This window comes from Wolffia australiana, chromosome 5 (genome assembly GCF_029677425.1).
Source record: "Wolffia australiana isolate 7733 chromosome 5, ASM2967742v1".
Lineage (NCBI taxonomy): Eukaryota > Viridiplantae > Streptophyta > Magnoliopsida > Alismatales > Araceae > Wolffia > Wolffia australiana.
Window position 1 is genome coordinate 4,229,672 of NC_135839.1, and position 26,829 is coordinate 4,256,500.

At 40.0% G+C, this 26,829-nt stretch overlaps 4 protein-coding genes across 4 annotated transcripts; 2 read left to right on the forward strand and 2 right to left on the reverse strand.

Moving 5' to 3' along the window:
• The first annotated feature begins 2,135 nt into the window (after positions 1-2,135).
• Positions 2,136-6,446, forward strand: AR401 (S-adenosyl-L-methionine-dependent methyltransferases superfamily protein). Its single transcript, XM_078575271.1, has 7 exons — positions 2,136-2,451; positions 3,949-4,077; positions 5,485-5,640; positions 5,715-5,811; positions 5,889-5,992; positions 6,059-6,110; positions 6,176-6,446. The coding sequence occupies exons 1-7, from the start codon at positions 2,237-2,239 to the stop codon at positions 6,335-6,337; spliced, it is 915 nt and encodes a 304-aa protein (XP_078431397.1). The 5' UTR covers positions 2,136-2,236; the 3' UTR covers positions 6,338-6,446.
• On the reverse strand, positions 6,353-6,927 carry LOC144703165 (uncharacterized). The gene has a single exon (XM_078575272.1). The coding sequence runs from the start codon at positions 6,883-6,885 to the stop codon at positions 6,433-6,435; it is 453 nt and encodes a 150-aa protein (XP_078431398.1). The 5' UTR covers positions 6,886-6,927; the 3' UTR covers positions 6,353-6,432.
• A 1,653-nt stretch (positions 6,928-8,580) lies between these two features.
• Positions 8,581-13,044, forward strand: LOC144703511 (uncharacterized). Its single transcript, XM_078575684.1, has 6 exons — positions 8,581-8,826; positions 8,934-9,018; positions 9,906-10,159; positions 10,262-10,473; positions 11,686-11,953; positions 12,651-13,044. Exons 1-6 carry the CDS (start codon positions 8,659-8,661, stop codon positions 12,930-12,932), a joined length of 1,269 nt encoding a protein of 422 aa, XP_078431810.1. The 5' UTR covers positions 8,581-8,658; the 3' UTR covers positions 12,933-13,044.
• Positions 13,045-19,517: 6,473 nt separating this feature from the next.
• Positions 19,518-23,322, reverse strand: LOC144703755 (inorganic pyrophosphatase 2-like). Its single transcript, XM_078576006.1, has 4 exons — positions 22,998-23,322; positions 22,068-22,189; positions 20,837-21,038; positions 19,518-20,007 (listed from the first exon to the last, which is right to left on the reverse strand). Exons 1-4 carry the CDS (start codon positions 23,133-23,135, stop codon positions 19,669-19,671), a joined length of 801 nt encoding a protein of 266 aa, XP_078432132.1. The 5' UTR covers positions 23,136-23,322; the 3' UTR covers positions 19,518-19,668.
• Positions 23,323-26,829: the final 3,507 nt, after the last annotated feature.

The window sequence follows — 26,829 nt, forward strand, 5'->3', positions numbered from 1 at the left end:
ACATATATCTTGTCTCGGTCAATAATTACTTAATAATTTAAGTTAATAACTTAACTAAAACTTATATTATGATGCACGCTACATAGATTTAACTTCATAGAGTTACATTGATGCACATAAAAATACATATGGCAGATGTCTGTAATGATATCCAACATCGCCGTCCTCATTAAAACTGATTGTAGGTATCAATATCAATATACAAATTTGATAGCTAAGGTTGATAGATAATGGTATCAGATATTAATTGTATTGAATATCCATGAGGGGAAATTTTTGAACTCAAAAGGTAATTTCCATTAAAAAATATAAATTACATTAAAAATATAATTTCAAGGAATAAAAATTTCTGAATTTAGTGCCCAATTTTGTTCTACGGAGAATTAAAAGTAAGACGAGATTTTAAATCTGTGAATGGAACATTAAATCTTGGGCTTAGAAGAACTTTAAAAACTATGAACAACAAAACTCAAATTATAACTTTTTAACAATAATTCCTCTCTCAAATTAAGTTAACCAAGTTTTATACTGAATCTAGGGATGGGAAATTCCTTGTTCGGCATTGAAAGAATGTTGTTTGATGATGAACGAACATGTCAAAATAAGGTTCGTGTTTGTTCGCGAACCGTTTGGAAACACTACGTGTTTTGGAAAAATAGTAAAAATCTGTATTATCAAATAGAGAGGGAGAGGGGGAGAGAGAGAGAGAGAGAGAGAGAGAGAGAGAGAGAGAGAGAGAGAGAGAGAGAGAGAGAGAGAGAGAGAGAGAGAGAGAGAGAGAGAGAGAGAGAGAGAGAGAGAGAGAGAGAGAGAGAGAGAGAGAGAGAGAGAGAGAGAGAGAGAGAGAGAGAGAGAGAGAGAGAGAGAGAGAGATTCCCCCTCTCATAGTGTAAGGCCCCAAAGTATGTGGCATTCCTGCACAACATAGGTCTGCTTGCTAAATGTGGAGACATATTAGTGTGCTGAAATCACAATTTGGGAGACTGAGTCCTTTAGTGCAACGCCACCACATGCACTATGGGTGGCGACTCTCGACCTTGATCTTTTAGGCCATTGCCCTTATGGTGTGCGTGCCCGTCGGCGCTCAAGCCCGGCGGCTCAGGGAAGGCCTGTGCGTGCTGGGCGTGCAGGTGTCAAGAGCCACACTCGTGTGTTGGACGCGCTGGCTGCGATGCAGTGCTGACACGTTGCGCGTGGAGTTGTGCGGCCAAGTTGCGCAGCTGTAAGCGTGCACAATGCGCCTCACGTGTTCGGGCGCGGGGCGGAAGACATTCTGCCAGGAGACTAAGGCATTAGCACTCAGAGAACGCCGAGATGACGCGGGCGTTTGGTGACCCCAAGGGGTAGTGTTGGGTGCGTAGCGCCCAACTTAAGGCATTGGGCACGGCGCCGTTTGAGCAGACCGCGCGCGATAGGTGGCAGCACGGGTGCTGGTGGCGCGCGGAGTGTCAAGGCTGGGATGGCGGTAGATGGCCGAGCGCCATGCCCACAGGCGCGTGGCACCTGGCCCGAGGCCACGTGTATAATGGTAGGGCCGGCGGGCGTGCACGTGGAGCGGCGGGCCGTAAGGCGCGAGGGCAACACTACAAAGGCACACGAAGCCTCGTCTCTTTAATCCGGAATCAACCCTCATCATCCCCCATGTACTATCCATGACTACGATGCAACGATCCTATTAACTGATGGGGCTGCTTCCCCACCCTCTCCTCTAAACTCCTTCTATGCGTACTTAAAACTATTGCAAATACTTCTGCTCCAAGCATTGAGGCCGAAATGCGCCAAATTCAAGCATTGTTCATAGCTCGGAATTTGACCGCGTGACAAGAGAAATATTACTATTATTATATTGTAAATCTTTTTTCCTCGGGAATGCCACCTGTTCACAAACTGTTCGCAAACTCGTTTGGATAAGATTTTTCCTGTGTTCGTTCGTGTTCGCTCGAAAGTTAGTCTTTTTCCCATCCCTAATTTCTATTCAAACCTTTTTCAACAGTTTCTATTGATAGGAGAGAATGGGACATTTTTCAACAGTTTCTATTGATAGGGGGCAGAAAGGATGAACGGTGGGGGATGGGACGCCGTCCCGTTCCGTTTACCAACCGTCGACGGGCCTCGTCGTGACCTATAAATAGCGAAGAGCGAGGGAAGAAAGCGGGAGATTTGCCATCACCTTGGAGCTCGTCGTCGCCGCTGGGAAGAAGCTCTGCGATCCGCCACGAGCTCGCGTTCTAGGGCTATGGCAGGGCCTTCGTTCGACGAATCCGATGCCGCCGGGCCGCCGCGCGCTTCGCTGTTGGCCGCAGATCTGATCTCCGACGACGATCGATCCGTAGCCGCGGACTCTTGGTCCATCAAGAGCGAGTACGGAAGCACGCTGGACGATGAACAACGACAGGTTGACGCGGTTGAGCTCCTTTCCGCCGGCAATGCCCGCGCCTCCTCTGAGTACAGGTCGAGCTCTCTCTGTTTTGATGGTGATGATCGCCAGCCGCGTCAACTTTGGAAATAGGAATTAAAATTTGAATGAATTTTTTTTTATTATTGTGGTGTTTTTTTGTTGTGTGCGAGGTCTGCAGGAGAAGCCAATTTCAAATGCCGTTAAAAACTGTTGATTTCTGTATAGTTTATGGTTGAAAAGTAGGAGAGTAGAAGTGCCCTGATTTTTTTTCGAGTGCTGTTTCTTTTTGTTGCTTCAGAAATAAGTCAATTTTAGATGTCATTAAAACAAAAACAGTCGTTTGACGTGTGACTGTTTTATGGTAAAAATGTTTTTGAATTAAAAGTGTCGTCATTCTTTCTAATGGTGTTCCTTTTTGTTGCTTGAAAAACATGTCATTTTCAAAGTTCAAGAAGAAAATTAATATATTTTTGACTAAATTATGATAAAAAAAGTGACGGATCAGACAGAAAGGCATTGCTTCAAATCACATGACATAATTGTGTGATTTTCATTGCATATCTTCTTTTTCTGAATCATTCTGCATCTGAATTGACGTTGAAAAACTTTTCGTGTAACAGTTTAGAAAACGAGTCATGAATTCATCTTTCTAAATACACCTTCTTGACAGCGGTAGAGCTCCTGTCTGGTGGCAATGCCCTTGCCTCCTCTGAATACTGGTTGAAGCCTTTCTTTTTATGTTGATGATCTTCGGTAACAAATGAACAATTATAAGTAATAGAAATGCGAATTGCCCTGATATTTTAGTGGTGTTTCTTTTTATTGCTTCAAAAAGAATTCAATTTCACATGCCCGGTAAATAAAAACTCGTTTAACTTCTGACTGCTTTATGGTAAAAAAGATAAGAGAATAAGATTTTTGTGATTTCTTCCATTGGTGTTCCTTTTTGTTGATCAAGAAGAAGTTAATTTCAAATGCTAGTAAATTTAGAAAATGCGTTGATATATGACATATTAATGTGAAAAATGTTACCACCCATTTTTGGACTGCTTTGAATCTCATGCCGTATTTGTATGTTTTTCATTGCATTCATATTTTTCGGCTGAATCATTCCGCATCTTCATTGACGTTGCTTATACATTTGGCTCGAGAGCAATCACCCAGATAATTTTTTTATTTGATACGTATAGATAAAGGATTATGAATTTATCATGAAAAACGACATCTTTTGTGGAGGTTTTACGGATGAAATGCAGCAGCCCACTTGACGAATTTTTCCATTAACCCATTGATGGGAAACTTATATTTCTCACTCACAAATCCATCCCTTTTTATGCTACTAAATCTAATTTAGTTTTACTTGTACGTCATTTGTTACAAAAAAATTGAGAGGGGAAGTCGGTGCCAAATGCCTGGGAATCTTTTGTTGAGCTTATTTATCATTTCTTGCTGAATCTTATGAACTAACTAATATGTGATTACAGAGTAAACTTAAAACAAAGTTTTTTCCTTCAGTCTTATTTGTGTTAAGTTTGTTTATTACTGGACAGTTCGGACAAGGATGATGCTGATGCCAACGAGGTTGAGCCATCATTGCTGGGACTACAAAGCTACTGGGATGCTGCATATGCAGAGGATCTTGCAAACTTCAAAGATCATGGTCATGCGGGAGAAATCTGGTCAGCAATGTGGACATAAACTTTCTGAAACGATTTCAGCCGCTATCTCTGTTGGCTTTTGTCTCGTAGTTGCGATAAATTTCATCTCATTGCAGCTATGAAATGCATCGAGTTATTTTCTCCATTCTTTATGCGTCTTTAGTTAAGACTCTTTTAGTCTTATATAATTTCCTCCTCAATGTATATCATGCCTTTATTTTCTATTGCTTTCACGTGCATGAGTTCTATTCTTTTGATTCTAGTGTATCCTGTTGTTTGGAATGGTGGATACTTGGTATTTATTGAACCTGGGTTAATGCTCTCTTTTTTATTTCTGATTTATTTTCATTCGGGGTATTTGTTACTAATTTTTCTATAATTACTCTCCTTGGTGTCGATTGGTGATTGTTTAATCTCTGACCCCTTAATTTTGTAACGTCCATTTGCTTAGCTTCACACAATTAAGGATAACAATTTTTTGTTGAAAATGATTCCTGTGACTTTGCTTTTTGTCGCAAAATATCTTATCCTTTTATGCCTTATTATATTTACCCGTTGAATCTCTTACCACTTGCGTTTTAACATCTTTAGTTCTTGCTTTACACATTTTATTTCTGTTTAAACGCATGGAGGAAACGCGTGTTTCAATTTGAGTTGGGATTTACTAATATAGCAGAAATGAGTGGTTTAGTGGGCTAAAAGGTTATTTCTGTCATTTTACCTGATAGGGGATATTCGGTCATTTTCCATCATATTAGAATTTTTTTATTACCTTTTTCACTTTACTATGGAAATCTATTTCTTTTCTCATTTCATTCTCTTGTACTTAGAGATGGACGAAACGAATGACAAAGTAGGGCATTTTATTACCGAAGTATGGGATTTCAAACTTGGACATGTGCACAGCCTAGTAGCCAATAAAAAGCATCATTTTTTTTAAAAAATAAAAAAATACACCTATGGGTTTTTTGTAAGGCCAAAGAAAAAGTTATGAGAAGAGAAAAGTTGGCTATATCGAGAGGTACCTAAAGTATCGTAGGAGTGTAGATACAGTTTTATAAGTACAAAACAGGTCATAGAACACGGTTTTTATTTTGGCACAAAACTTTTCTTAAAAAAAGGAATTTTTTTCAAAAATATGAGAAAATGACGAAAAAATATGAAAAAAATAGACCTATGGGTTTTTTGTAAGGCCAAAGAAAAAGTTATGAGAAGAGAAAAGTTGGCTATAAACTATTAACTACCCAACTTGCTATCGTGTGCTGTTGTTGAAATTTCTGCGCAAAAATATTGGCTTGACTATCATAAATATCAGATTTTTAGGAATTTCATGGGGTCTCTTGAAAATCCATAAATATTGTACTTAAATATCCCGTGAGAACTAAGACTTAAATTTCCTGTTCAAAATCTAACACCTTCTCGTTGCAGGTTTGGGGCTGATGTGATGGATACTGTAGTGACGTGGACTAAAAACCTACTGTTAGACTCGAGCGACAATGACGCCATTAAAGAAGATTTCTCTGGGCCAGTGCTAGACATTGGCACTGGCAACGGCCTCCTCCTCCAAGAATTTGCCAAACTGGGGTAATTTAAAAAACTCCATCGTGGGAATCCGGATTTTGACCATTGACCTTTGAGCATTGACCGTTGACATTCAGGTTCACAGATTTAACTGGTACCGACTACAGCGAGGGGGCCGTCGAACTCGCGCAGAGCCTCGCCGCTCGTGCTGGCTTCCCTGGCATTAAATTTCTGGTAATTCACCTGGTTTTGCCTAACCTTAGACTTTAGTGTATTATTTAAAACTGTATGAAACGATTCTCTTTCTACAGGTCGATGACATTTTAGAAACAAAACTCGAGCGGCAGTTTGACCTGGTCATGGACAAGGGGACCTTAGACGCCGTAGGGCTGCACCCCGATGGCCCTCTCCGGAGGTAAGTTTGACTTTCGGTCAACTTTCCAATTAAAGAAATCTGCAACGGCTATTTTCTCGTGTCCAGGTCGATCTACTGGGACTCGGTGGCGAAGCTAGTCTCCCCGGGGGGTATTCTGGTTAGATTTCTCGGACAACTTACCTTGCACCGCCGTTCCTAACTAACATTTCGCCGCTTTCGTAGGTGCTGACGTCGTGCAACAGCACCAAGGACGAGCTGATTCGAGAGGTGGAGAGGTTGACCGCCGGGTTCTGGTACGTTGACCACGTCAAAACCTACCCCACCATCATGTTCGGCGGGGTCGAGGGCTCCCGTGTCGCCACCGTTGCGTTCCGGCGCCACTAATAGAGCGTAATTGGGCAGGGGGAAGAGACGGATTTGATCTCACGGTAAACTAAGCTGTAGCATTATATATGCAGTTTGACCGGATAGAGTTGACCTCATCTGGTGGAAAGCACGGTCTCCTCGGCAATGGTCTCTAGAGATGGCTTTCTGGACCGGGAAACGGTGAGCCTGGGCCGGAGAAGCTCTGGCGGAAGCAGCGGCCCCGCCGCCGCTTCCTCGTCCTTCGCCGGCTGGATCGGCGCCTCGCCGGCGGCGGCCCTCCAGAGCGTGTCCATGTCGGTGACGGTGGCGGTGGCGTTGACCCGCTTCATGGGGAGCATGAGGTAGACTTGCCCCATCTGCAGCGCTTCGTCTGCCGTCATCGGACGGAGCCGGCGGCCCACATGGATCTCGTCGGCGCAGACGGCGAAATAGCCGGGCGCCTCCAGCATCAGCTCGGCCGCCGTCGTCGGTGACGACAACCGCATCATCTTTCCGCCGGGGAGGACGACGACGGCCTCTGCCTTCGGGCGCCTGCCGACGAGACCGCACGCGACGTAATTGCCCATCTGAGACGAGGTGGAGGGAGGAGGGACGAGCGAAGATCGGCACAGGGGGAGGCATGTTATATAGTTGAGTTCTGCGGAGTCTATGTCAAGAGAGAAATATTTTGGGTCAACGAAGGCGACGTGGTCAACGCGGCCGAACAAGTTTGGTCTGAAACCGCGTGTGGGCCCCGCCGATTCACTGGTTCGTTAGTGGATTTCCGGTTTGGGTTGACTCGGTTTTTTATTTTTAGTATTTTTCATGACGGGTTGTTATCGGATGACGACAACAGCGCCGAAGACCGTTTCAGAAGGTCGTGATCGTCATCGTTGGCGTCTTCGATGTCGTCATCCGCCAACCCCGTTCTGAGATAGTGGTGCATGAACGACCTCGAGAGAGAAAGAGAGAGAGAATGGCTGAGGGAGGAGATAGAGAGAGACAGAGATAGGACAGAAAGACAGACATAGAGAATGAGAGAGGAGAGAGGAAATGAGAGAGAGAGACAGGGAGGAGAGCGACAGAGATAGTGAATGAGAGAGGAGAGAGAGATAGAGAACGAGATTAGAGGAGAGAGAGACAGAGAGAATGAGATTAGTGGAGAGAGAGACAGAGATAGAGAATGAGATTAGAGGAGAGAGAGACAGAGATAGAGAATGAGATTAGAGGAGAGAGAGACTGAGATAGAGAATGAGATTAGAGGAGAGAGAGACTGAGATTAGAGGAGAGTGAGTCTGAGATTAGAGGAGAGAGAGACACAGAGAATGAGAGAGAGGTTGAGAGAGAATAAGAGAGCTAGAAGTGTGTATATACGGCTAGAGAGAGAGAGAGAGAAAGAAAGAGAGGGTGTATATACGGCTAGAGAGAGAGAGAAAGAAAGAGAGCTTGTATACACGGCTAGAGAGAGAGACAGAAAGAGAGAGAGAGCTTGTATATACAGCTAGAGAGAGAGAGAGAAAGAAAGAGAGCTTGTATACACGGTTAGAGAGAGAGAGAGAGAAAGAAAGAGAGCTTGTATACACGGCTAGAGAGAGAGACAGAAAGAGAGAGAGCTTGTATATACAGCTAGAGAGAGAGAGAGAGAAAGAAAGAGAGTGTGCATACACGGTTAGAGAGAGAGAGAGAAAGAAAGAGAGTGTGTATATACGGCTAGAGAGAGAGAGAGAGAGAAAGAAAGAGAGCTTGTATACACGGCTAGAGAGAGAGACAGAAAGAGAGAGCTTGTATATACAGCTAGAGAGAGAGAGAAAGAAAGAGAGCTTGTATACACGGCTAGAGAGAGAGAGAGAGAGAGGGAGAGGGAGGGAGAGAAAGAGAGAGAGAGAGGGAGAGAGAGGTAGACAGAGAGAGAGAGAGAGAGAGAGAGAGAGAGAGAGAGAGATAGAGAGAGAGAGAGAGAGAGAGAGAGAGAGAGAGAAAGAGAGAGAAAGAGAGAGAGAGAGAGAGAAAGAGAGAGAGAGAGATAGAGAGATAGATAGATAGAGAGAGAGACAGAGAGAGATAGAGAGAGAAAGAGAGAGAGATAGAGAGATAGAGAGAGACAGGGAGAGAGGGAGAGGGAGAGGGAGAGAGAGAGACAGACAGAGAGAGAGGGAGTGGGAGGGAGAGAGAGAAAGAGAGAGAGAAAGAGAGAGAGAGAGAGAGAGATAGAGAGAGAGAGAGAGAGAGAGAGAGATAGAGAGAGATAGAGAGAGAGAGAGAGATAGAGAGAGAGAGAGAGAGAGAGAGAGAGAGAGAGAGAGAGAGAGAGAGAGAGAGAGAGAGAGAAGCTTCACGGCTACCAAGAACAGTGGGGGGGAATGGTTGGGCATGGCTGTGCTCAGATTCCAGCGATCTCGCGAGAGATTTTGGCCTCTTCACTGCACATTCATAGGCTGTCTAATCTTCGTCGGGATTCCAACCAATCGATTCTAATTCGAACGAGAAGCCCGCCATGGAAGACGTTGGATCCTCGGAATTCAAAACTTGTACGTCTTTCCCCATTTCAAAACTCAATCTTGGCGTTCTTCTCCAACAACTCTTCACCTGCTCAATCCTGCAAGTAATCAAATGCCGCACGATTTCCTTGCTGCAGAGCCACCCCGTCTTTAGGGCTACCCCGGCAAGAACTGCCGCTTCTTTCCCTGGGATTAACCGTTGTTCCTACGTCGCTGGGGCGGGTGAGCGTTCTTTCTAGCTCTCTTTCCTTCTGCTGATCCTTGTTTGATCATGAATTCGGAGCTCAACCTGATCTGGTTTGCCCGGATTATGAGTTTTTAGACCATTTTTCGCCATAAAATTCAATCGATCGTCTCATTTGCCTCGACTCTGCTTGATGAGACTGTTCAAATCTCTTGGACTTTAGGATTGTGCTTCTTCTTGATTCCTGAATCAATCTCCCATCCCTGGGGCAGGTTACCGTTCTTTTTTCGATCCTGTATTTGTAGCTCATCCTAACCTGGGCTGCCCGGATTTTGAGTTTTTCTGCCGTTTCTTTCCTTGAAATTCAACTGATAATCTCATTTGCCTGGACTCTTCTTGATGAGACTGTTCAAATCTCTTGGACTTGACGGTTTTTTTCTTCTTGATTCCTAAATCAATCTCCCATCTCTGTAGCCGGTCAGTTTTCTTTTTTTTGATCATGTATTTGTTGCTCATCCTGATCTGGGTTGCCCGGATTATAAGTTTTTGACCGTTTTTCGCCTTAAAGTTCAATCGATCGTCTCATTTCCCTGTATTTTTCTTGGCGGGACTGTTCAAATCTTTTGGACTTAAAGATTGTACTTCTTCTTTATTCCTGGATCAATCTCCCATCTCTAAGGCACGTCAGTGCTCTTGTTTTGATCATATATTCTTAGCGCATTATGAGTTTTTCTACTGTTTTTTGCTTTAAAATAGAAACAAGAACATATAATGCGGTCTTAATGAGACTGTTCAAATCTCTTGCGCTCAGTATTGAACTTCTTCTTGATTCCTCCGTCAATCTCCCTTTTTCTTGGAAACCCATTTCAGGATCAAAAGCAGTTGCATAAATTTCACTTTAGCTTACAATTTTCTTGTTTAACAGGAATGCGGATCGATACTCGAAGAACATCTATATTGGTCTCTGCTTCTGGCCTATTCTCAGCAATCTTCCCTCCGCCCCCAAAAATCTGTGGCACTCCAGCAGGTCCTCCTGTTACATCACCTCGGATCAAGCTAGAGGATGGCAGACACTTAGCCTACAAAGAACATGGCGTGCCAAAGGAAGAAGCCAAGTATAAGATAATCTTCATTCATGGCTCTAATTCATGTCAACATGATATGCCGTCGCCATCCATGGTAAGATTTACAGTTTTAGTGATTTAAAATGGTTCTTGATTTTGTTTTCAAAAAAAAGAAGGTTCTTGATTCATGGATGGTTTGATGGTTGATTGGGTTTAGGGGCTTGTGGAGGAGCTGGGGATATACTTGGTGTCCTTTGATAGAGCTGGGTATGGTGAGAGTGATCCTAACCCAAGAAGAACAGAGAGAAGTACGGCCTTGGATGTGGCTGAGCTTGCTGATGGGCTCGACCTTGGGGATAAATTTTATGTTATTGGGCATTCCATGGGCGGTCAGGCTGTCTGGGGCTGCCTTAAGTACATTCCCCATCGGTCTGCTCTCTCTCTCTCTCTCCATTGCTGTCTCTCTTTCTATCTGTCTGTCTGTTTCTCTCTCTCTCTCTCTCTACATTGCTGTCGCTCTTCCTATCTGTCTGTCTGTTTCTCTCTCTCTCCATTGCTGTCTCTCTTTCTATCTGTCTGTCTGTTTCTCTCTCTCTCTCTCTCTCTCTCTCTCTCTCTCTTTTTCTCTCTCTCTCTCCCCTTTCCTCCCTCATTCTCTCTCACTCTCTCCCCCATTCCACCTCCCCCCTCCTTGCATTCACTCTCTCCTTCCCTTACTTGCACACACACTCTCTCTCTCCTTCTCTCTCTCTCTCTCTCTCCCTCTTTCACATAGTCTCTCCCTCTTCCCTCCCTCCCTCGCACACACACACACACACACACTCTCTCTCTCTCGCTATATCTATAAATCTGTCTGCTCACTTTCTCTTGGTGTTGTCTCTCTCTCTCTCTCTCAATATGTAGGCCTGTTGGTTGCCCTCTTTTTCTTTCTATCTGCCTCTCTCTCTCTATCTTTACATGAATTTATCCATCCATCCATCTCTCTATCTGGTTGTCTCTCTATTTATCTATCTGTCAATCCATCCATCTCTCTATTGTTCTATCTGCATATCCATCCATCTCTCTATTATTCCATCTGTCTGTACGACCGTCTCTCTTCTTATCTATCTGTCTATCCATCCATCTCTCTATACACCCATCTCTCTTCTTATCTATCTGTCTATCCATCCATCTCTCTATACACCCATCTCTCTTCTTATCTATCTGTCTATCCATCCATCTCTCTATTATTTCATCTGTCTATACACCCATCTCTCTTCTTATCTATCTGTCTATACATCCATCTCTTCTTATCTATCTGTCTATCCATCCATCTCTCTATTATTCCATCTGTCTATACATGCATCTCTCTTCTTATCTATCTGTCTATCTATCCATCTCTCTATGTAGACTCTCTCATATATCTATTTATGTATCTGTCAATCCATCCATCTCTCTATTATTCCATCTGTCTATACATGCATCTCTCTTCTTATCTATCTGTCTATCTATCCATCTCTCTATGTAGACTCTCTCATATATCTATTTATGTATCTGTCTATCCGTCCATCTCTCTATGTAGACTCTCTCATATATTGGTCTATATGTAGCAATTTATCTCTCTTATCTCTTTCTCACTCATCTCTTTGTGTTTTGTTTTAGGCTGAATGGGGCAGTGCTGCTATGCCCAGTGGTGAATTACTGGTGGAGGGGTTTACCTACGGAGCTGATGAAGGAGGCATATGATATGCAGCTGATAAGAGACAGATGGGCGCTTAGGGTCGCCCACTATACCCCCTGGCTTCTTTATTGGTGGAACAGCCAGAAATTGTTCCCTGGGTCAAGTGTTGCCGCTGGCATCCCCGACGTTCTCTCATCAGATGATAAGGCTCTTGTAGCGTCTCGCCCCCCACCAAAGCAGCCATATCAGGTATCCAATTTCTCACTGGGCCATTCTCCTTATCTAAGTTTAAGTACCCAAGTGCTTTCTCACGATTTTTCATATAGTTAGTAATGGCTATCCCCAGGTAAATGATATGACATCAGACTACTGGTAGCCATCATCATCCATCTTTGTCAGGGTGATGATGACAAAATTGTAATCTTCATAGTCTCCCATCTGCAGGCAGAATGAGGATGATGAATTTATCTCGTCGTTGCCCCTTGTCCCCTCTCCCTCTGATTCATCTCATTGTCCCATCATCACTGTGTTAACCTCATTCAGATGATGAGAGACAGGAAGAATCGCCATGGTCTGCAATGGGGATGATGGTGAGGATGATTAAATTGTCATCCTCCCCCTTCTAACTCTCACGCAGACAATGTCTAGTCTAGACATCGTGCGAAATCACTATCCCAGATCCAGAAGGTTATTTCTGTCATTTCACCCTTCTGGGGGGGGTAATTTCAATATTTTTCTCTTTAGGATAGTCCTCCCCTGAAATATATGTAGCCTTCCCTGAAGGAGGGGAGGGAAGAAGTTGATTGATTTCTAGAAACCCCACACTCAGGAATTTTGCAAAAGCAGAGATGGGAAAAAAGGTCTTGATTTATTTTTATGTAGTTGCCATTTTTAAAAAAAATCTGTTTGAGTTATTTAAATTTAGTTGCTGGTTTCTTTTTTTCAGGCAAAGCAGCAGGGTGAACAAGAAACTCTCAACCGTGACATGATGGTGGGATTTGGCAATTGGGAATTCGATCCGATGGAGCTCGAGAATCCTTTCCCGGGAAAGACGGGGGCAGTTCACTTGTGGCAAGGCGACGAGGACCGACTCGTTCCAACATCGCTGCAATGCCACATTGTAAAGAAGCTCCCATGGATAGACTACCACGAGCTTCCAGGCCGGGGTCATCTCTTTCCTATGGCTGAAGGGGTGTTCGATGACATTCTTAGGGCGCTTCTCAAGTAAGCCCTGTATAACTATACATGGTTGTTTGCACATTCACACAAAACTAGAACAAAATTTGCACCAAACAAACAAAAGAACCGCACACGGGTCTGTGCGATGTTCTGTTCGAATTTGTTTTTGTTCTATTCGTAAGACTGAACAGAACGAACAATTCGCACAAAAAGAACAGACCAACCATGTCTATGTACAACCCGCATCCATCTATCTCATTACAAGCTAATTGTGTGACCTGCCATTTTTTCTTCTCCATCTCCTTCTGTCTCTCCATCTCTCTATGTCTCTCTCATGGTCTCTATCCCTCTGTCTCGCTCTATCTTGTTCTCTCTTCTGCTCCTCTGATTCTGTCTCTCTATCTATGCCTCCCTCATGGTCTCTTTCTCTCCTCTCTCTCTCTCTCTATGCCTCCCTCATGGTTTCTCTCACTATGCCTCTACCTGTCGCTTTTACTGCCTCTCTCTCTATCTCTCCCTCTGTCTCTCTCCCTGTTTCTTTTTATGTCTCTCTCTGTCTGTCTCTTTTTCAGCTTCTCTCTCTGCCGCTCTTTCTATGCCTGTCACCATCTAACTCCCTCTGTTTCTCTCTCTCTCTGCATCTCTCCCTACCTATCTCTTTTTCTCTCTCTCTGAATCTGTCCCTACCTGTCTGTTTCTCTCTCTCTCTCTCTCTGCATCTCTCCCTACCTATCTCTTTTTCTCTCTCTCTGCATCTGTCCCTACCTGTCTGTTTCTCTCTCTCTCTCTCTCTGCATCTCTCCCTACCTCTCTTTTTTTCTCTCTCTGCATCTGTCCCTACCTGTCTGTTTCTCTCTCTCTCTCTCTCTCTCTCTCGTTTTTCTGTGTATCTTTTCTTGCTCTCTACTCTCCACTAGCTCCTCTTTATCTCTCTGCGTTGTAGCATGGCGTCATCATATTGATCGATGATCCTTTATATCAGGAGGTAGAGTATAATCCATTCATGGCTTAATATATCACAAACTAATAAGAATTGCAATTAATAATGTCGCTTAAAACTTCAATGTTGTAATTTGAAATATTAAGTCGTGCACATGGTTCTTAATATTTTTTAACACCTAAAATTTCAATTGCCTTCAATAGAAAATGCCAACTATTGATTCATTTTAGATGCCATAAATGCTGTATGATTGGCTACATTTATGTCAAAACTAAAAATTAGTGTGTCCAAATAAAGAAAGTATGCCATTGTCATTCTTCATATTTTAAATATATGAACTGTACCAACTGATTTAAGATGTTGTATATAAAATGCCAAACTTAAATTTGATGGTAATATATTATGCTCTGACTGAACAACGAATGAAAAGAACTTGAGTGGCTGATTCAACTAATGTAGATTATAAATTCGCTAATATTAATACTATTTAAATTGATGAATGTTCAACTATAGAGCAACATAGATGTATATAATTTTAGCTCACATAAGATTACCACACAACCTTACATTTCATCTATATGGAGGTTCATGCTAGCAACAGTTTCATACATGAATGACTGAAAATATATCAAGCCAAAAGTCACCTTTAAGGTAGGGTTCGCCCAACCGATATCTGATATTCGGGAAAAAATGGGAGGGTGCCGGATATCGGATATCGGACGATCTCCGTCTCTGAGGGGTAGACGGATATCGGTGTATTGACCGAAAAAATTAACCTTCGCATCATATATGACGAGTTAGTTTAATACATGTATGGTTTTAATTTATATTCAATATCAGTTAATATATAGAATGCAAACTTTTTTTTTCTTCCATATAGGATAACAGGATTCGAAGTTTAATGTAAACTCAGAATCCCACATGGAAGATATCAGAAAAGTATCTCTGCATATATTAAGTGAGTCCGACAATACATTTAATGTTAAAATAATATTTGTACCAATTATTGCTATATTTTTAGACGCTTATATATATTCATGATTTAATATATGAGGACACCGTCCAATAAATAGAAACAATAAGTTCTATTTCCTTCAATGTGGGATAAAGGGATTCCGAGTTTAAGACAAAACCCAAATCCTGTTATTACATGTGGAAGAAATTATAAATACTCGACTGTATATAATAAACGAGCTGTGTGACCAATCAGAAAGCTCTTCTGTTAATCTCGTGCCCACGTTAATCTATGCGAAATGTGAGACATTTAATAATTAATATTATTTTTATTATAATTCGATGTGGATATCGGTTTTCAATATCCGCATCCGATATCAGATATCGTCATCTGCCCCATTGAGACGGAGATGGATGCCGACATTGAGACGGATATCGGTATCAGATATCGACACTGTAGCAACCGATATCCGATACCGATATCCGGTATCCGGATATCGAAAAAAATGGATACTGGAAAATGCCTTTCCGGTATCCGATACAGCATCCATCCCGATACTGGCATCCGGTACCGGTATCGGGACAGGAGAACACTACTCTAAGGAGCTGAATCTCATGGTTTGGAGAAAACTCAACTTGAAATTTCAGTAGACTTGGAATGGACTAGGATTAAAAAAAAAATATTTACTTTCGTCAATAATGGAGACTTGGAATGTCGTAGTGACACTTGTAATTCTACGTATTATAAGCTATTGTCCCAAAATTATCAAGATCACGAATACTTTTAACAATGTTAGCATCCTCTCATGTTTATAAATTAATATTGATTTTAATTAGGTTACTCGCCGTCTTTTAGTTTTCTGGTTTTTTTTAAACGCCTTATGCACTGTTTCTCAATTCTAGACGTGTCATTTTATGTGACATATTCTTGATATCTTAATGATATAAATTCTAATCTATATTTTTAATTCGTGTTAAATAATTTTAAAAATATTTATATTGAATTCCATTTTCTTATTATTTCTTAATAACTCTTATGGAATGGACCAATGACTCTATAAATCCTTTTCTCTCTAAATCTCTATTTTATTATGTTTCTATCTTTACTTCTAATTATTCTTCCACCGTTTATAGCCCTATATTTGGAATTTATTATCTATCCAATCTTGACTAATAAATCTATTGCCTTGGTATCACATCCCTCTAATCTTCTAGAGTTCCCTTAGTGGTGCACTTCTCTATGACAAATCTCTTATTCGGAAAAAACCTATAATGGTTCTTGGTGGTCATTCTTCATTTAGGGTTATTGTTCACCTTAAGAATAAACAATAATTTCATTTAGCATAAAAAACAGATATATTACTTATAAATGGTGAATACCAATGCCTCTAGGTATACTTCATCTCACTTATCGCGATGAATTTCCTGCCGACTGATACCAAGATACAGCATATAGGAGAGAATAAGGGGCAACTGTCCAAATTTCATTAACCTAGGCGGGAAAAAAACACACATGTAACTTCTTCCAATAACATACACCTTCGTCAAAGTTAAATAAGAATAAACCATAATTTCATTTAGCATAAAAAGCAGATATATTACTTATAAATGGTGAATACCAATGCCTCTAGGTAGACTTCATCTCACTTATCAAGATGAATTTCCTGCCGACTGATACCACGATACAACATATAGGAGAGAAACATACATGTAACTTCTTCCAATGACATACGCCTTCATCAGAGTTAAATAAGAATAAACCATAATTACTTATAAATGGTGAATTCCAATGGCCCTAGGTAGACTTCATCTGACTTATCAAGATTAATTTCCTGCTGACTGATACCAAGGTACAACATGTAGGAGAGAATAAGGGGCGACTGTCAAAATTTCATTAACCTAGGTGGGAAAAAAAACATACATGTAACTTCTTCCAATAACATACACCTTCATCACAGTTAAATAGAATAAACCTTAATTTCATTTAGCATAAAAAGCAGGTATAATACTTATAAATGGTGAATACCACGCCTCTAGGTAGACTTCATCTCACTTATGAAGATGAATTTCCTGCTGACTGATACCAAGGTACAACATATAGGAGAAAATAAGGGGCAACTGTCGAAATTTCATTAACCTAGGCGGAAAAAAAAACATACATCTAACTTCTTCCAATAACGTACACCTTCATCAGAGTTAAATAGAATAAACCATAATTTCATTTAGCATAAAAAGCAGATATATTACTTATAAATGGTGAATACCAATGGCTATATGTAGACTTCATCTGACTTATCAAGATGAATTTCCTGCTGACTAATACCAAGAAACAACATATAGGAAAGGATAAGGGGCAACTGTTGAAACTTCATTAACCTAGGGGAAAAAAAAAACACACATGTAACTTCTTCCAATAACATACACCTTCATCAGAGTTAAATAAGAATAAACCATAATTTCAGTAAGCATAAAAAGCAGATATATATCTTAAAAATGGCGAAGCCCAATGCCTCTAGGTAGACTTCATCTCACTTATCAAGACGAATTTCCTGCTGACTGATACCAAGATACAACACATAGGAGAGAATAAGGGGCAACTGTCCAAATTTTATTAACCTAGGCAGAAAAAATAAACATACATGTAACTTCCTCCCATAACATACACCTTCCTCAGAGTTAAATAAGAATAAACCATGATTTCAGTAAGCATATAAAGCAGATATATTGCTTAAAAATGGTGAAGACCAATGCCTCTAGGTAGACTTCATCTCACTTATCAAGATGAATTTCCTGCTGACTGATACCAAGATACAACACATAGGAGAGAATAAGGGGCAACTGTCCAAATTTCATTAACCTTGGCAGAAAAAAAAAACATACATGTAACGTCCTCCCATAACATACACCTTCCTCAGAGTTAAATAAGAATAAACCATGATTTCAGTAAGCATATAAAGCAGATATATTGCTTAAAAATGGTGAAGACCAATGCCTCTAGGTAGACTTCATCTCACTTATCAAGATGAATTTCCTGCTAACTGATACCAAGATACAACACATAGGAGAGAATAAGGGGCAACTGTCCAAATTTCATTAACCTAGGCAGAAAAAAAAACATACATGTAACGTCCTCCCATAACATACACCTTCCTCAGAGTTAAATAAGAATAAACCATGATTTCAGTAAGCATATAAAGCAGATATATTGCTTAAAAATGGTGAAGACCAATGCCTCTAGGTAGACTTCATCTCACTTATCAAGATGAATTTCCTGCTAACTGATACCAAGATACAACACATAGGAGAGAATAAGGCAACTGTCCAAATTTCATTAACCCAGGCAGAAAAAAAAAACATACATGTAACGTCCTCCCATAACATACACCTTCCTCAGAGTTAAATAAGAATAAACCATGATTTCAGTAAGCATATAAAGCAGATATATTGCTTAAAAATGGTGAAGACCAATGCCTCTAGGTAGACTTCATCTCACTTATCAAGATGAATTTCCTGCTAACTGATACCAAGATACAACACATAGGAGAGAATAAGGGGCAACTGTCCAAATTTCATTAACCTAGGCAGAAAAAAAAAACATACATGTAACGTCCTCCCATAACATACACCTTCCTCAGAGTTAAATAAGAATAAACCATGATTTCAGTAAGCATGTAAAGCAGATATATTGCTTAAAAATGGTGAAGACCAATGCCTCTAGGTAGACTTCATCTCACTTATCAAGATGAATTTCCTGCTGACTGATACCAAGATACAACACATAGGAGAGAATAAGGCAACTGTCCAAAATTCAATAAACCTGGCAGAAAAAAAAAACATACATGTAACGTCCTCCCATAACATACACCTTCCTCAGAGTTAAATAAGAATAAACCATGATTTCAGTAAGCATGTAAAGCAGATATATTGCTTAAAAATGGTGAAGACCAATGCCTCTAGGTAGACTTCATCTCACTTATCAAGATGAATTTCCTGCTGACTGATACCAAGATACAACACATAGGAGAGAATAAGGGGCAACTGTCCAAATTTCATTAACCTAGGCAGAAAAAAAAACATACATGTAACGTCCTCCCATAACATACACCTTCCTCAGAGTTAAATAAGAATAAACCATGATTTCAGTAAGCATATAAAGCAGATATATTGCTTAAAAATGGTGAAGACCAATGCCTCTAGGTAGACTTCATCTCACTTATCAAGATGAATTTCCTGCTAACTGATACCAAGATACAACACATAGGAGAGAATAAGGGGCAACTGTCCAAATTTCATTAACCTAGGCAGAAAAAAAAACATACATGTAATGTCCTCCCATAACATACACCTTCCTCAGAGTTAAATAAGAATAAACCATGATTTCAGTAAGCATGTAAAGCAGATATATTGCTTAAAAATGGTGAAGACCAATGCCTCTAGGTAGACTTCATCTCACTTATCAAGATGAATTTCCTGCTAACTGATACCAAGATACAACACATAGGAGAGAATAAGGGGCAACTGTCCAAATTTCATTAACCTAGGCAGAAAAAAAAACATACATGTAACGTCCTCCCATAACATACACCTTCCTCAGAGTTAAATAAGAATAAACCATGATTTCAGTAAGCATGTAAAGCAGATATATTGCTTAAAAATGGTGAAGACCAATGCCTCTAGGTAGACTTCATCTCACTTATCAAGATGAATTTCCTGCTGACTGATACCAAGATACAACACATAGGAGAGAATAAGGGGCAACTGTCCAAATTTCATTAACCTTGGCAGAAAAAAAAAACATACATGTAACTTCTTCCCATAACATACACCTTCTTTGGAGTTACGCTGTGAGGCCTCCAATCTGTTTGGGTTGTGTGCCCAACATAAGAAACGCTCAGGGACGGAGGGCCAGAGCCCGGCCAAGGCTTTTATAGGTGGGCACGGCAGGGGGAATAGACTCAAGTTTGCACTCCCCAGAGGCAGGTTGCTGGACAATTATGGTGATCACTTCAAGGAGAAGCTCTCCTTGTTCTTCACCATATCTCCATTCAAGGACTTGGGACTTCAAGGCTGAGGGGTCTTCGCAGATGAGCTCCCAGCAGGGGAAATCCTTCCTGGGCATGAAGAAGTCTACTTCCCTTAGCCGCAGGGATGGGCAGTAATCTCCCTTGCCATCTCCTAAGTAGATTATCTTCCTCTCCTCTCTCTGTATTGCGCCTTCGATTATCTTTCCCTGCGTTACACCACACGACGACAGTGAGATTATCGTTTTCCTTGCTTTGCACTGCTATCCAGAGAGAGGAGATGAGAGAGAGAGAGAGAGAGAGAGAGAGAGAGAGAGAGAGAGAGAGAGAGAGAGAGAGAGAGAGTGAGAGGGCGGGGGAGAGAGGAAGAGAGAGCAAGGGAGAAAGGGAGAAAGGGAGAAAGATTGAGAGGGAGGGAGAGGGAGAGAGAGAGAGAGAGAGAGAGAGAGAGAGAGAGAGAGAGAGAGAGAGAGAGAGAGAGAGAGAGAGAGGGAGAGAGGGAGAGAGAGAGAGAGAGAGAGAGAGAGAGAGAGAGAGAGAGAGAGAGAGAGAGAAGGGAATGAGAGAGGGAGAAAATGATTGAGAGAGAGAGAGGAGATGAGAGAGGGAGAAAGTGGATGAGAGAGGAGAGAGAGAGATAGAGGAGAACGAGTATATATGGAGGGGAAAATGTATAAGGAGACAGATAATGAGAGAAAGAGAGGGGAACGAATATGTATAAAGACAGGGGAAAATGTATAAGGAGACAGATCATGAGAGAAAGAGAGGAGAACGAATATGTATAGAGACAGGGGAAAATGTATAAGGAGACAGATCATGAGAGATAGATAGATAGATAGATAGATAGAGAAGTAGATAAATTGATAGATAGATAGATAGATAGATAAGTAGATAAATAGATAAATAGATAGATAGATAGATGGATAGATAGAGATCGAGAGAGAGAGAGAGAGAGAGAGAGAGAGAGAGAGCGAGAGATCAGGAGAGAGGGAGAGAGAGAGAGAGGGATCAGGAGAGAGAGAGAGAGAGAGATGAAACCTTGCACATGTTGGGGGGGCAAAGGGGGCAGCCGTGGTCTGATTTATTGAAGTCGTGGTAAGGCAGTATCCTCAGCCTGCCCTCCTCGTCGACGTAGCTCGGGTTGGTGGCGATCTCCGAGAAGAAGCCCAGCAGCCCGTGATGCTCCAGAATCGTCTCTATAAACAACGCGTTCGCGTCGCTCACAATCCTCAGCTCGCATCTGCCCCACCATGACACAAATATATACATCCTTAACTTCTATCATCTCAAATCATTGAATCGGCCGCATAGAAATCAGGAGATAGAGAGAGAACAAGGAAGACAGAGAGAGAGAGAGAGAGAGAGAGAGAGAGAGAGAGAGAGAGAGCATTCACATATTTAAGGAATACCCTTTAAACAAAATGTTTAACATAATGAGAAACAGCCACATAGAAATCAGGAGATAGAGAGAGAACAAGGAAGAGAGACAAAGAGAGAGAGAGAGAAAGAACATTCACATCTTCAAGGAGGACCCTTCTAACAAAATGTTTAGCATAATGAGAGAATCAGCCACATATAAATCAGGAGATAGAGCGAGAACAATGAAGAGAGGGAGAGCATTCACATCTTTAAGGAAGACCTTTTAAGCAAAATGTTTGACATACTGTAATTCGAAGAAAATATTTAAATGGTGTAATATATTTTTTTAAAATATTTTAAAGAAAATATGTTAGATAATATTATTTTTAAAAAAATGTTTTAAATAATATATTTTTAGAACAAATATTTTAAAGAAAATATGTTGGATAATATATTTTATAGAAAATGTTTAAAAGAATATATTCAAAAAGAAAATATTAGGAAGGAAATATTTGAAATAATAATTTTTTGGTAAATATTTTAAAGAAAGCATTTTGAAAGAAAATACTTAAGGCAAACATTTTGAGAGAAACATTTGAAAGAGAATATTTCAAAGAAAATATTCAAAAGAAAAATACCCAAGGGTTCGGCCACATTTGATTTTATTTAAAATAAAATATTTGAAATATTATGTTTTAAAAATATTTTAAAGAAGCATCTTGAAAGAAAATAGTTTAGGAAAGCATTTAAAGAGAGAAAACATATGAAAGGCAATGCTTCAAAGAAAATATTTTAAAGAAAACTCCCCAAGGGCATGGGCAGATTTGATTTAAATATTTAAAATAAAATATTTGAAATGAAATAGTTTTTAAAAAATCTTAAAGAAGGCAATATTTAAAAAGAAAAATACCCTAGGGCGTGGGCAGATTTGATGCAGGTGACAACGCTGGGGTGAATAGGGGCTGCCTTGAGAACTCGAGATATATCTTCAATGGATTTGCCCATGGCATGGAGCTCAGCCATCATGTGGTCCTGCCCAAGAACAGAGGAGCAATTTATTAAAAATATTAAACTAAGTTACACAACTAATCTTAACATTCATAACTAATCAACCACTTATATAAAAATCACGCAGTTAACTACAAATCTATAACATAACATCATCCAACCAATATGTTTAATCTCATTATAAACACAAACTCTTTCTTTCTCTCAATCTCCATCTTAAATCTCATCATAATCATCCTCTATAAATACAAATTCTCTCTCTCTATCTCTATCTCTCTCATAATTAATTACTTACCCACGTCTGATTCTCTCTGAAAAGGTTAAATCCAAAACCAGAAAAACCTAACAACACATTCAATCTCAACAAACACAAATATTTATAAAAAATACAAAGATTTATAAATAAACCACAGTAAGATTGTGATCAATAAACACATTCTATCTACATGTGTGCCTCGTTCTTTCTTTATGGATCTCCGTCTCTAATCCCGATTCTCCGATCATAATTGCCCGAACATGATTCTCATTGAAAACCCAGAATTTTTTTAAAAAGATTACATTACGTTTCTATGTTTAATTCTACATCTATATCTCGTTCTTTCTCTCTGAATCTTTTTCTCTAATCTCTATTCTCTGAATATAATTGCAAGAACATGATTCATTTTGAAAACCCAGAAAAGTTTTAAAAAAGTTCTGGGCTTTTCAAAATGAATCATGCTCTACGATTTCAAAGATTACATTACGTTTCTATAATCTTCAAAAAATCGTTTTAAAGGATTGCATTACGTTTCTATAGTTTCAAAGATTAAAATCTTTAGAAGGGGAGGATTACCATGAGAGAATTCCAAGGCATGGTGGGAAGAAGAAGATTGAAGAGATCGTCGGCGCCGAGCGCTTCTACAACCCAGTTATCGCTGTCGCAGTCGATTATCGTCTTGTCGAAGTCGAAAACCACCACCGCTGAAGCCATTTGTCTCTCTTCTTCCCTCTATCTCTCTCTTCTTCTTCTCCTTCTCCGCTTGGAGGGTCTATATATTGAGTCTCTGGCGAGGCTATAACGAGGAATGGGGAGAGAGAGAAGCTAGAGAGAGAGAGATAGATGGGAGAGTACGAGCCGTCTGCGATTTGTTGTGAGAGAGGTAGAGAGAGAGAGTGCATGAATTGCGGAGAAGCGTTCTCCGCCACCTCTTACGGGACGAGAGAGAAGGGAATATTCGCGGTTCCAAAGAAGGTACCGCGGGAGAGATGGGTAGAGAGAGAGATGCCGAAATATTCGGAACTAGAGAGATCTAGAGAGAGATATGCAGGACCCGCCATCTTCGGAACGTGAAGAACACAAGTTAGCAGGTGTTGGATAAATGAATAGAGATAGAGAGACAGAGAGAGAGAAAGACACTGTTTGCATGAAACCGGAATATTCGTTGTGGAAGAACAAGATTTGCGGAGAGACTGGCGTAGAGAGAGAGAGCGACGAAGATACTGTTTACATGAATAGGAATATTCGTTGTAGAGAGATAGCTAGATAGAGAGAGAGAGAGAGAGCCCCTCATCTTAGCAACCGCAAGACGTGCGACAGAGAGATGCGGAGAGATATAGAGAGAGAGACTAGAGAGAGAAAGTCTGCATGTTATCACGGAGAAGCGGAGAGAGATAGAGAGAGAACGAGGCGTAGGGATAGTAGAGAGATGCGGTGAGAGATAGAGAGAGAGACTAGAGAGAGAAACTGTGCATGATATCATGGAGAAGCGTTCTCCGCCACCTCTTACGAACCCATGAAAGAAGAATATTCGCCGTTCAAGAGTAGTATCGCCGGTCGTGTAGCGGAAGAGAGAGAATATTCGCCGAGAGAGCAGAATCTCCTCTTAGAACAGTTTCCATAGAAGACGAGTAAGAAGAGGAAGATGAATTTGTGAATAATCCGCTTGAAAAATTCGTTTTTTTTACTTATTTTACGTGCCCAGGTTGAATGAACAAGTGTTTGGCCCAGATTGGTAGAAATAATAGCAGAAGAAAACTTGATTCTTCCTTAAAAATATGTTAATGAACTTTGATTATGAATCAGTCGTCGAAAGCTCCACTTATTCTTCGCCTCCAACCGCCTTTCACTTACAGAAGAAATTCACATAAAATTAATGTAAACCCACTTAGGAGTAAGTCTTGAAGATAGATTCATGAATAATCCTCCAGCCAAATTCCTTATGTTTTTTCCTTATTTTACATGCCCATGTTGAATGAACAAGTGTTTGGGCCAGATTGGTAGAAATAATAGCAGAAGAAAACTTGATTTTTCCTTCAAAATATGTCGACGAACTTTGATTATAAACCAGTCGTAGAAAGCCCACCACGTGAAGAAATTCTCCACTTATTCTTCGCCTCCAACCGACTTTCACTTGCAGCAGAAAATTCATATAAAATTAATGTAGACCACTTAGGAGTGAGAAGTGAAGATGGATTAATGAATAATCCGCCAGCCAAATTCGTTATGTTTTTTACTTATTTTACATGCCCATGTTGATTGCACAAGTGTTAACCCCAGGTTAATGATGAAAACTTGATTTCTCCATCAAAATATGTTAATGATGCGCCATGATAATATACCAATGAAAGAAACCTCAATACGTGAAGAAATCCTTCTCCAACCACCATTCACCACTTCAAGAAAACCCACAAAAAAAGAAAATTCATATAAATTCATGTAAATCCACTTGCAAGTAAGACGTGAAGATGGATTTGTGACTAACCCGCATGCCAAATTCGTTTTGTTCTATGTTGAGTGAACTCGTTTTTTGCCCAGATTGGTATTAATATTAGAATAAGAAAACTTGATTTGTCTTCCAAGATGCACTTTTATAGTATACCATTCATAGAAAACCCACAACGCGAAGAAATCCTCCCTTATTTTCCACCTCCAACCATCATTCACCACTTCAAGAAAACCCACTAGCAGAAGAAAAATTTGCATTGAAGGTTGTGCAGTGTGGACAAAAGGGTAAACTAAATGGGAGAGATATCGCAAGAAACTTGCCCCAGATGGGAAATGCCCCAAATTTGAAGCAACATTTACAAGATAAAAAATCCCTGATGAGCTAAGGGTTTGTAGGGCCTACTCTACTAAATACAAAAAAGGGGGAAATGGCTGACATGCACAATAGCTTGTTGTGACTTGAAAGGAACAAATGCAACAAACATGCGTCAGTTTTTTTAGTTTTTAGGTCATGGATGATCTACAATTTCCATGCAAATCTGCTGAAGTCTTTTGACATACTACTTGTGTGGTTTAATCTAGATGCATGATGAATTAAATAAATGGCTGGGTTGTTTGTGGCAACATCAACTCAAGCATCAAAATGATAGGAAACATAAGCCAAATGATTTATTAGAATAAGACTCTTACAGGCTAAAACATGATGGAGAATAAAAAATAGAATAGATGATGGCAGTATCTATCATTTGATTTTTATATTTAACAAAAAAATTTGTGTGCAAATTTTCTCGAACAATTGTGCCTGAATCTCTGAAGCTATTTTCATGTGGCCCTGCTTAATTTCATCTTCCAGGGCCCAAACCCCCATTATGTTCGAGTTTCGTATTCAAAATTAGGAATTCATTGCGTATGGTTCTGGTTGTCACTTTGGGGTTGCAGAAAACCTCTGCATTATAAAAATATCATAGTATTTGTCTTAATAGTATTAATTCACCAACCTGAACTTATGCGCCTTTGATTTTTAAGATCACATGAATCTTCCATACTTTTTAACATAAGTATTAAGTAAACTATATTTTAAATTTAAAGTATACCTTTAAATGAAAAAAAAACTCATCCATTTCATGACCAAGGGATTCAGTCAATTTTCGGAGAAGAGAATTCTTGGTGGTTTGCCCAAATATGTTCAAAAATTACTAAGTGCATTGGAATGAAATCTTCTATATCACAGGTTCAATCTGATGATACTTCTTGTCATTCCTTCTCATCAGGTCATCAAATTTAAGCAATTAAAAATAAGAAGGTGCATTCCCTCCAAAAAATTACACACAATGATGTGATATATTATTCAATTTTATATATCTCTTTATTATCTCAGTTCGGAGCCAGCAGCCAGGACATTTTTATATGAACTGTTGTATGAGACGGCAATTTCTGGTTCTAAAAGTAGTAATTTATGGCCATTTGACTTTTATATTTATTTAAAAACAACTTCTTAATGGATATATGTTTTATCTTACGTGAATATTATTGACACCGTCACTTCACATTACCTAATTTTTCTAAGAAATGGGGTTTTAAAACTTTCCAAGAAACCATTTAAGATAATTTTTTTTCTGAATAAAGTTTTGCATGCATGATGATTTTAGGGGTAACTCCATCTCCGAGTTGTTTCTGCTTAGGCCACCATGATTTCTAATTCTGAAATTTAACCATTCAACCCCATTTTTAACTTTGAAATTGTGAAATTTACCCCATTAGAAGGGATTTTTTTGATATAATCCTTATCTATCGATCGATGATCAGATCGATAGATTGATCAAATTAATCATTTGATCTTTATCATAATCGAGACAAACCTTAATTCTGGCATTTATTTAGAGAGGCCAATTTGGACTTAACTATTTAACGGCCTTTACTACAGATAATAATCTTTCTTTTTATCTGAATTTATCAAACG

Excerpts from the sequence above, each read along its gene's own strand:
- AR401 (XM_078575271.1), top strand. The coding sequence starts at position 2,237 with ATGGCAGGGCCTTCGTTCGACGAATCCGATGCCGCCGGGCCGCCGCGC. Across the intron at positions 2,452-3,948 it reads CGCGCCTCCTCTGAGTACAG|TTCGGACAAGGATGATGCTG; the intron begins GTCGAGCTCTCT and ends ATTACTGGACAG. Across the intron at positions 5,993-6,058 it reads CCCGATGGCCCTCTCCGGAG|GTCGATCTACTGGGACTCGG; the intron begins GTAAGTTTGACT and ends TCTCGTGTCCAG.
- LOC144703165 (XM_078575272.1), bottom strand. The coding sequence starts at position 6,885 with ATGGGCAATTACGTCGCGTGCGGTCTCGTCGGCAGGCGCCCGAAGGCA.
- LOC144703511 (XM_078575684.1), top strand. The coding sequence starts at position 8,659 with ATGGTTGGGCATGGCTGTGCTCAGATTCCAGCGATCTCGCGAGAGATT. Across the intron at positions 8,827-8,933 it reads ATCCTCGGAATTCAAAACTT|AGCCACCCCGTCTTTAGGGC; the intron begins GTACGTCTTTCC and ends TCCTTGCTGCAG. Across the intron at positions 9,019-9,905 it reads TTCCTACGTCGCTGGGGCGG|GAATGCGGATCGATACTCGA; the intron begins GTGAGCGTTCTT and ends CTTGTTTAACAG.
- LOC144703755 (XM_078576006.1), bottom strand. The coding sequence starts at position 23,135 with ATGGCTTCAGCGGTGGTGGTTTTCGACTTCGACAAGACGATAATCGAC. Across the intron at positions 21,039-22,067 it reads AAATCTGCCCACGCCCTAGG|ATGCGAGCTGAGGATTGTGA; the intron begins GTATTTTTCTTT and ends ATGGTGGGGCAG. Across the intron at positions 20,008-20,836 it reads GCCCCCCCAACATGTGCAAG|GGAAAGATAATCGAAGGCGC; the intron begins GTTTCATCTCTC and ends GGTGTAACGCAG.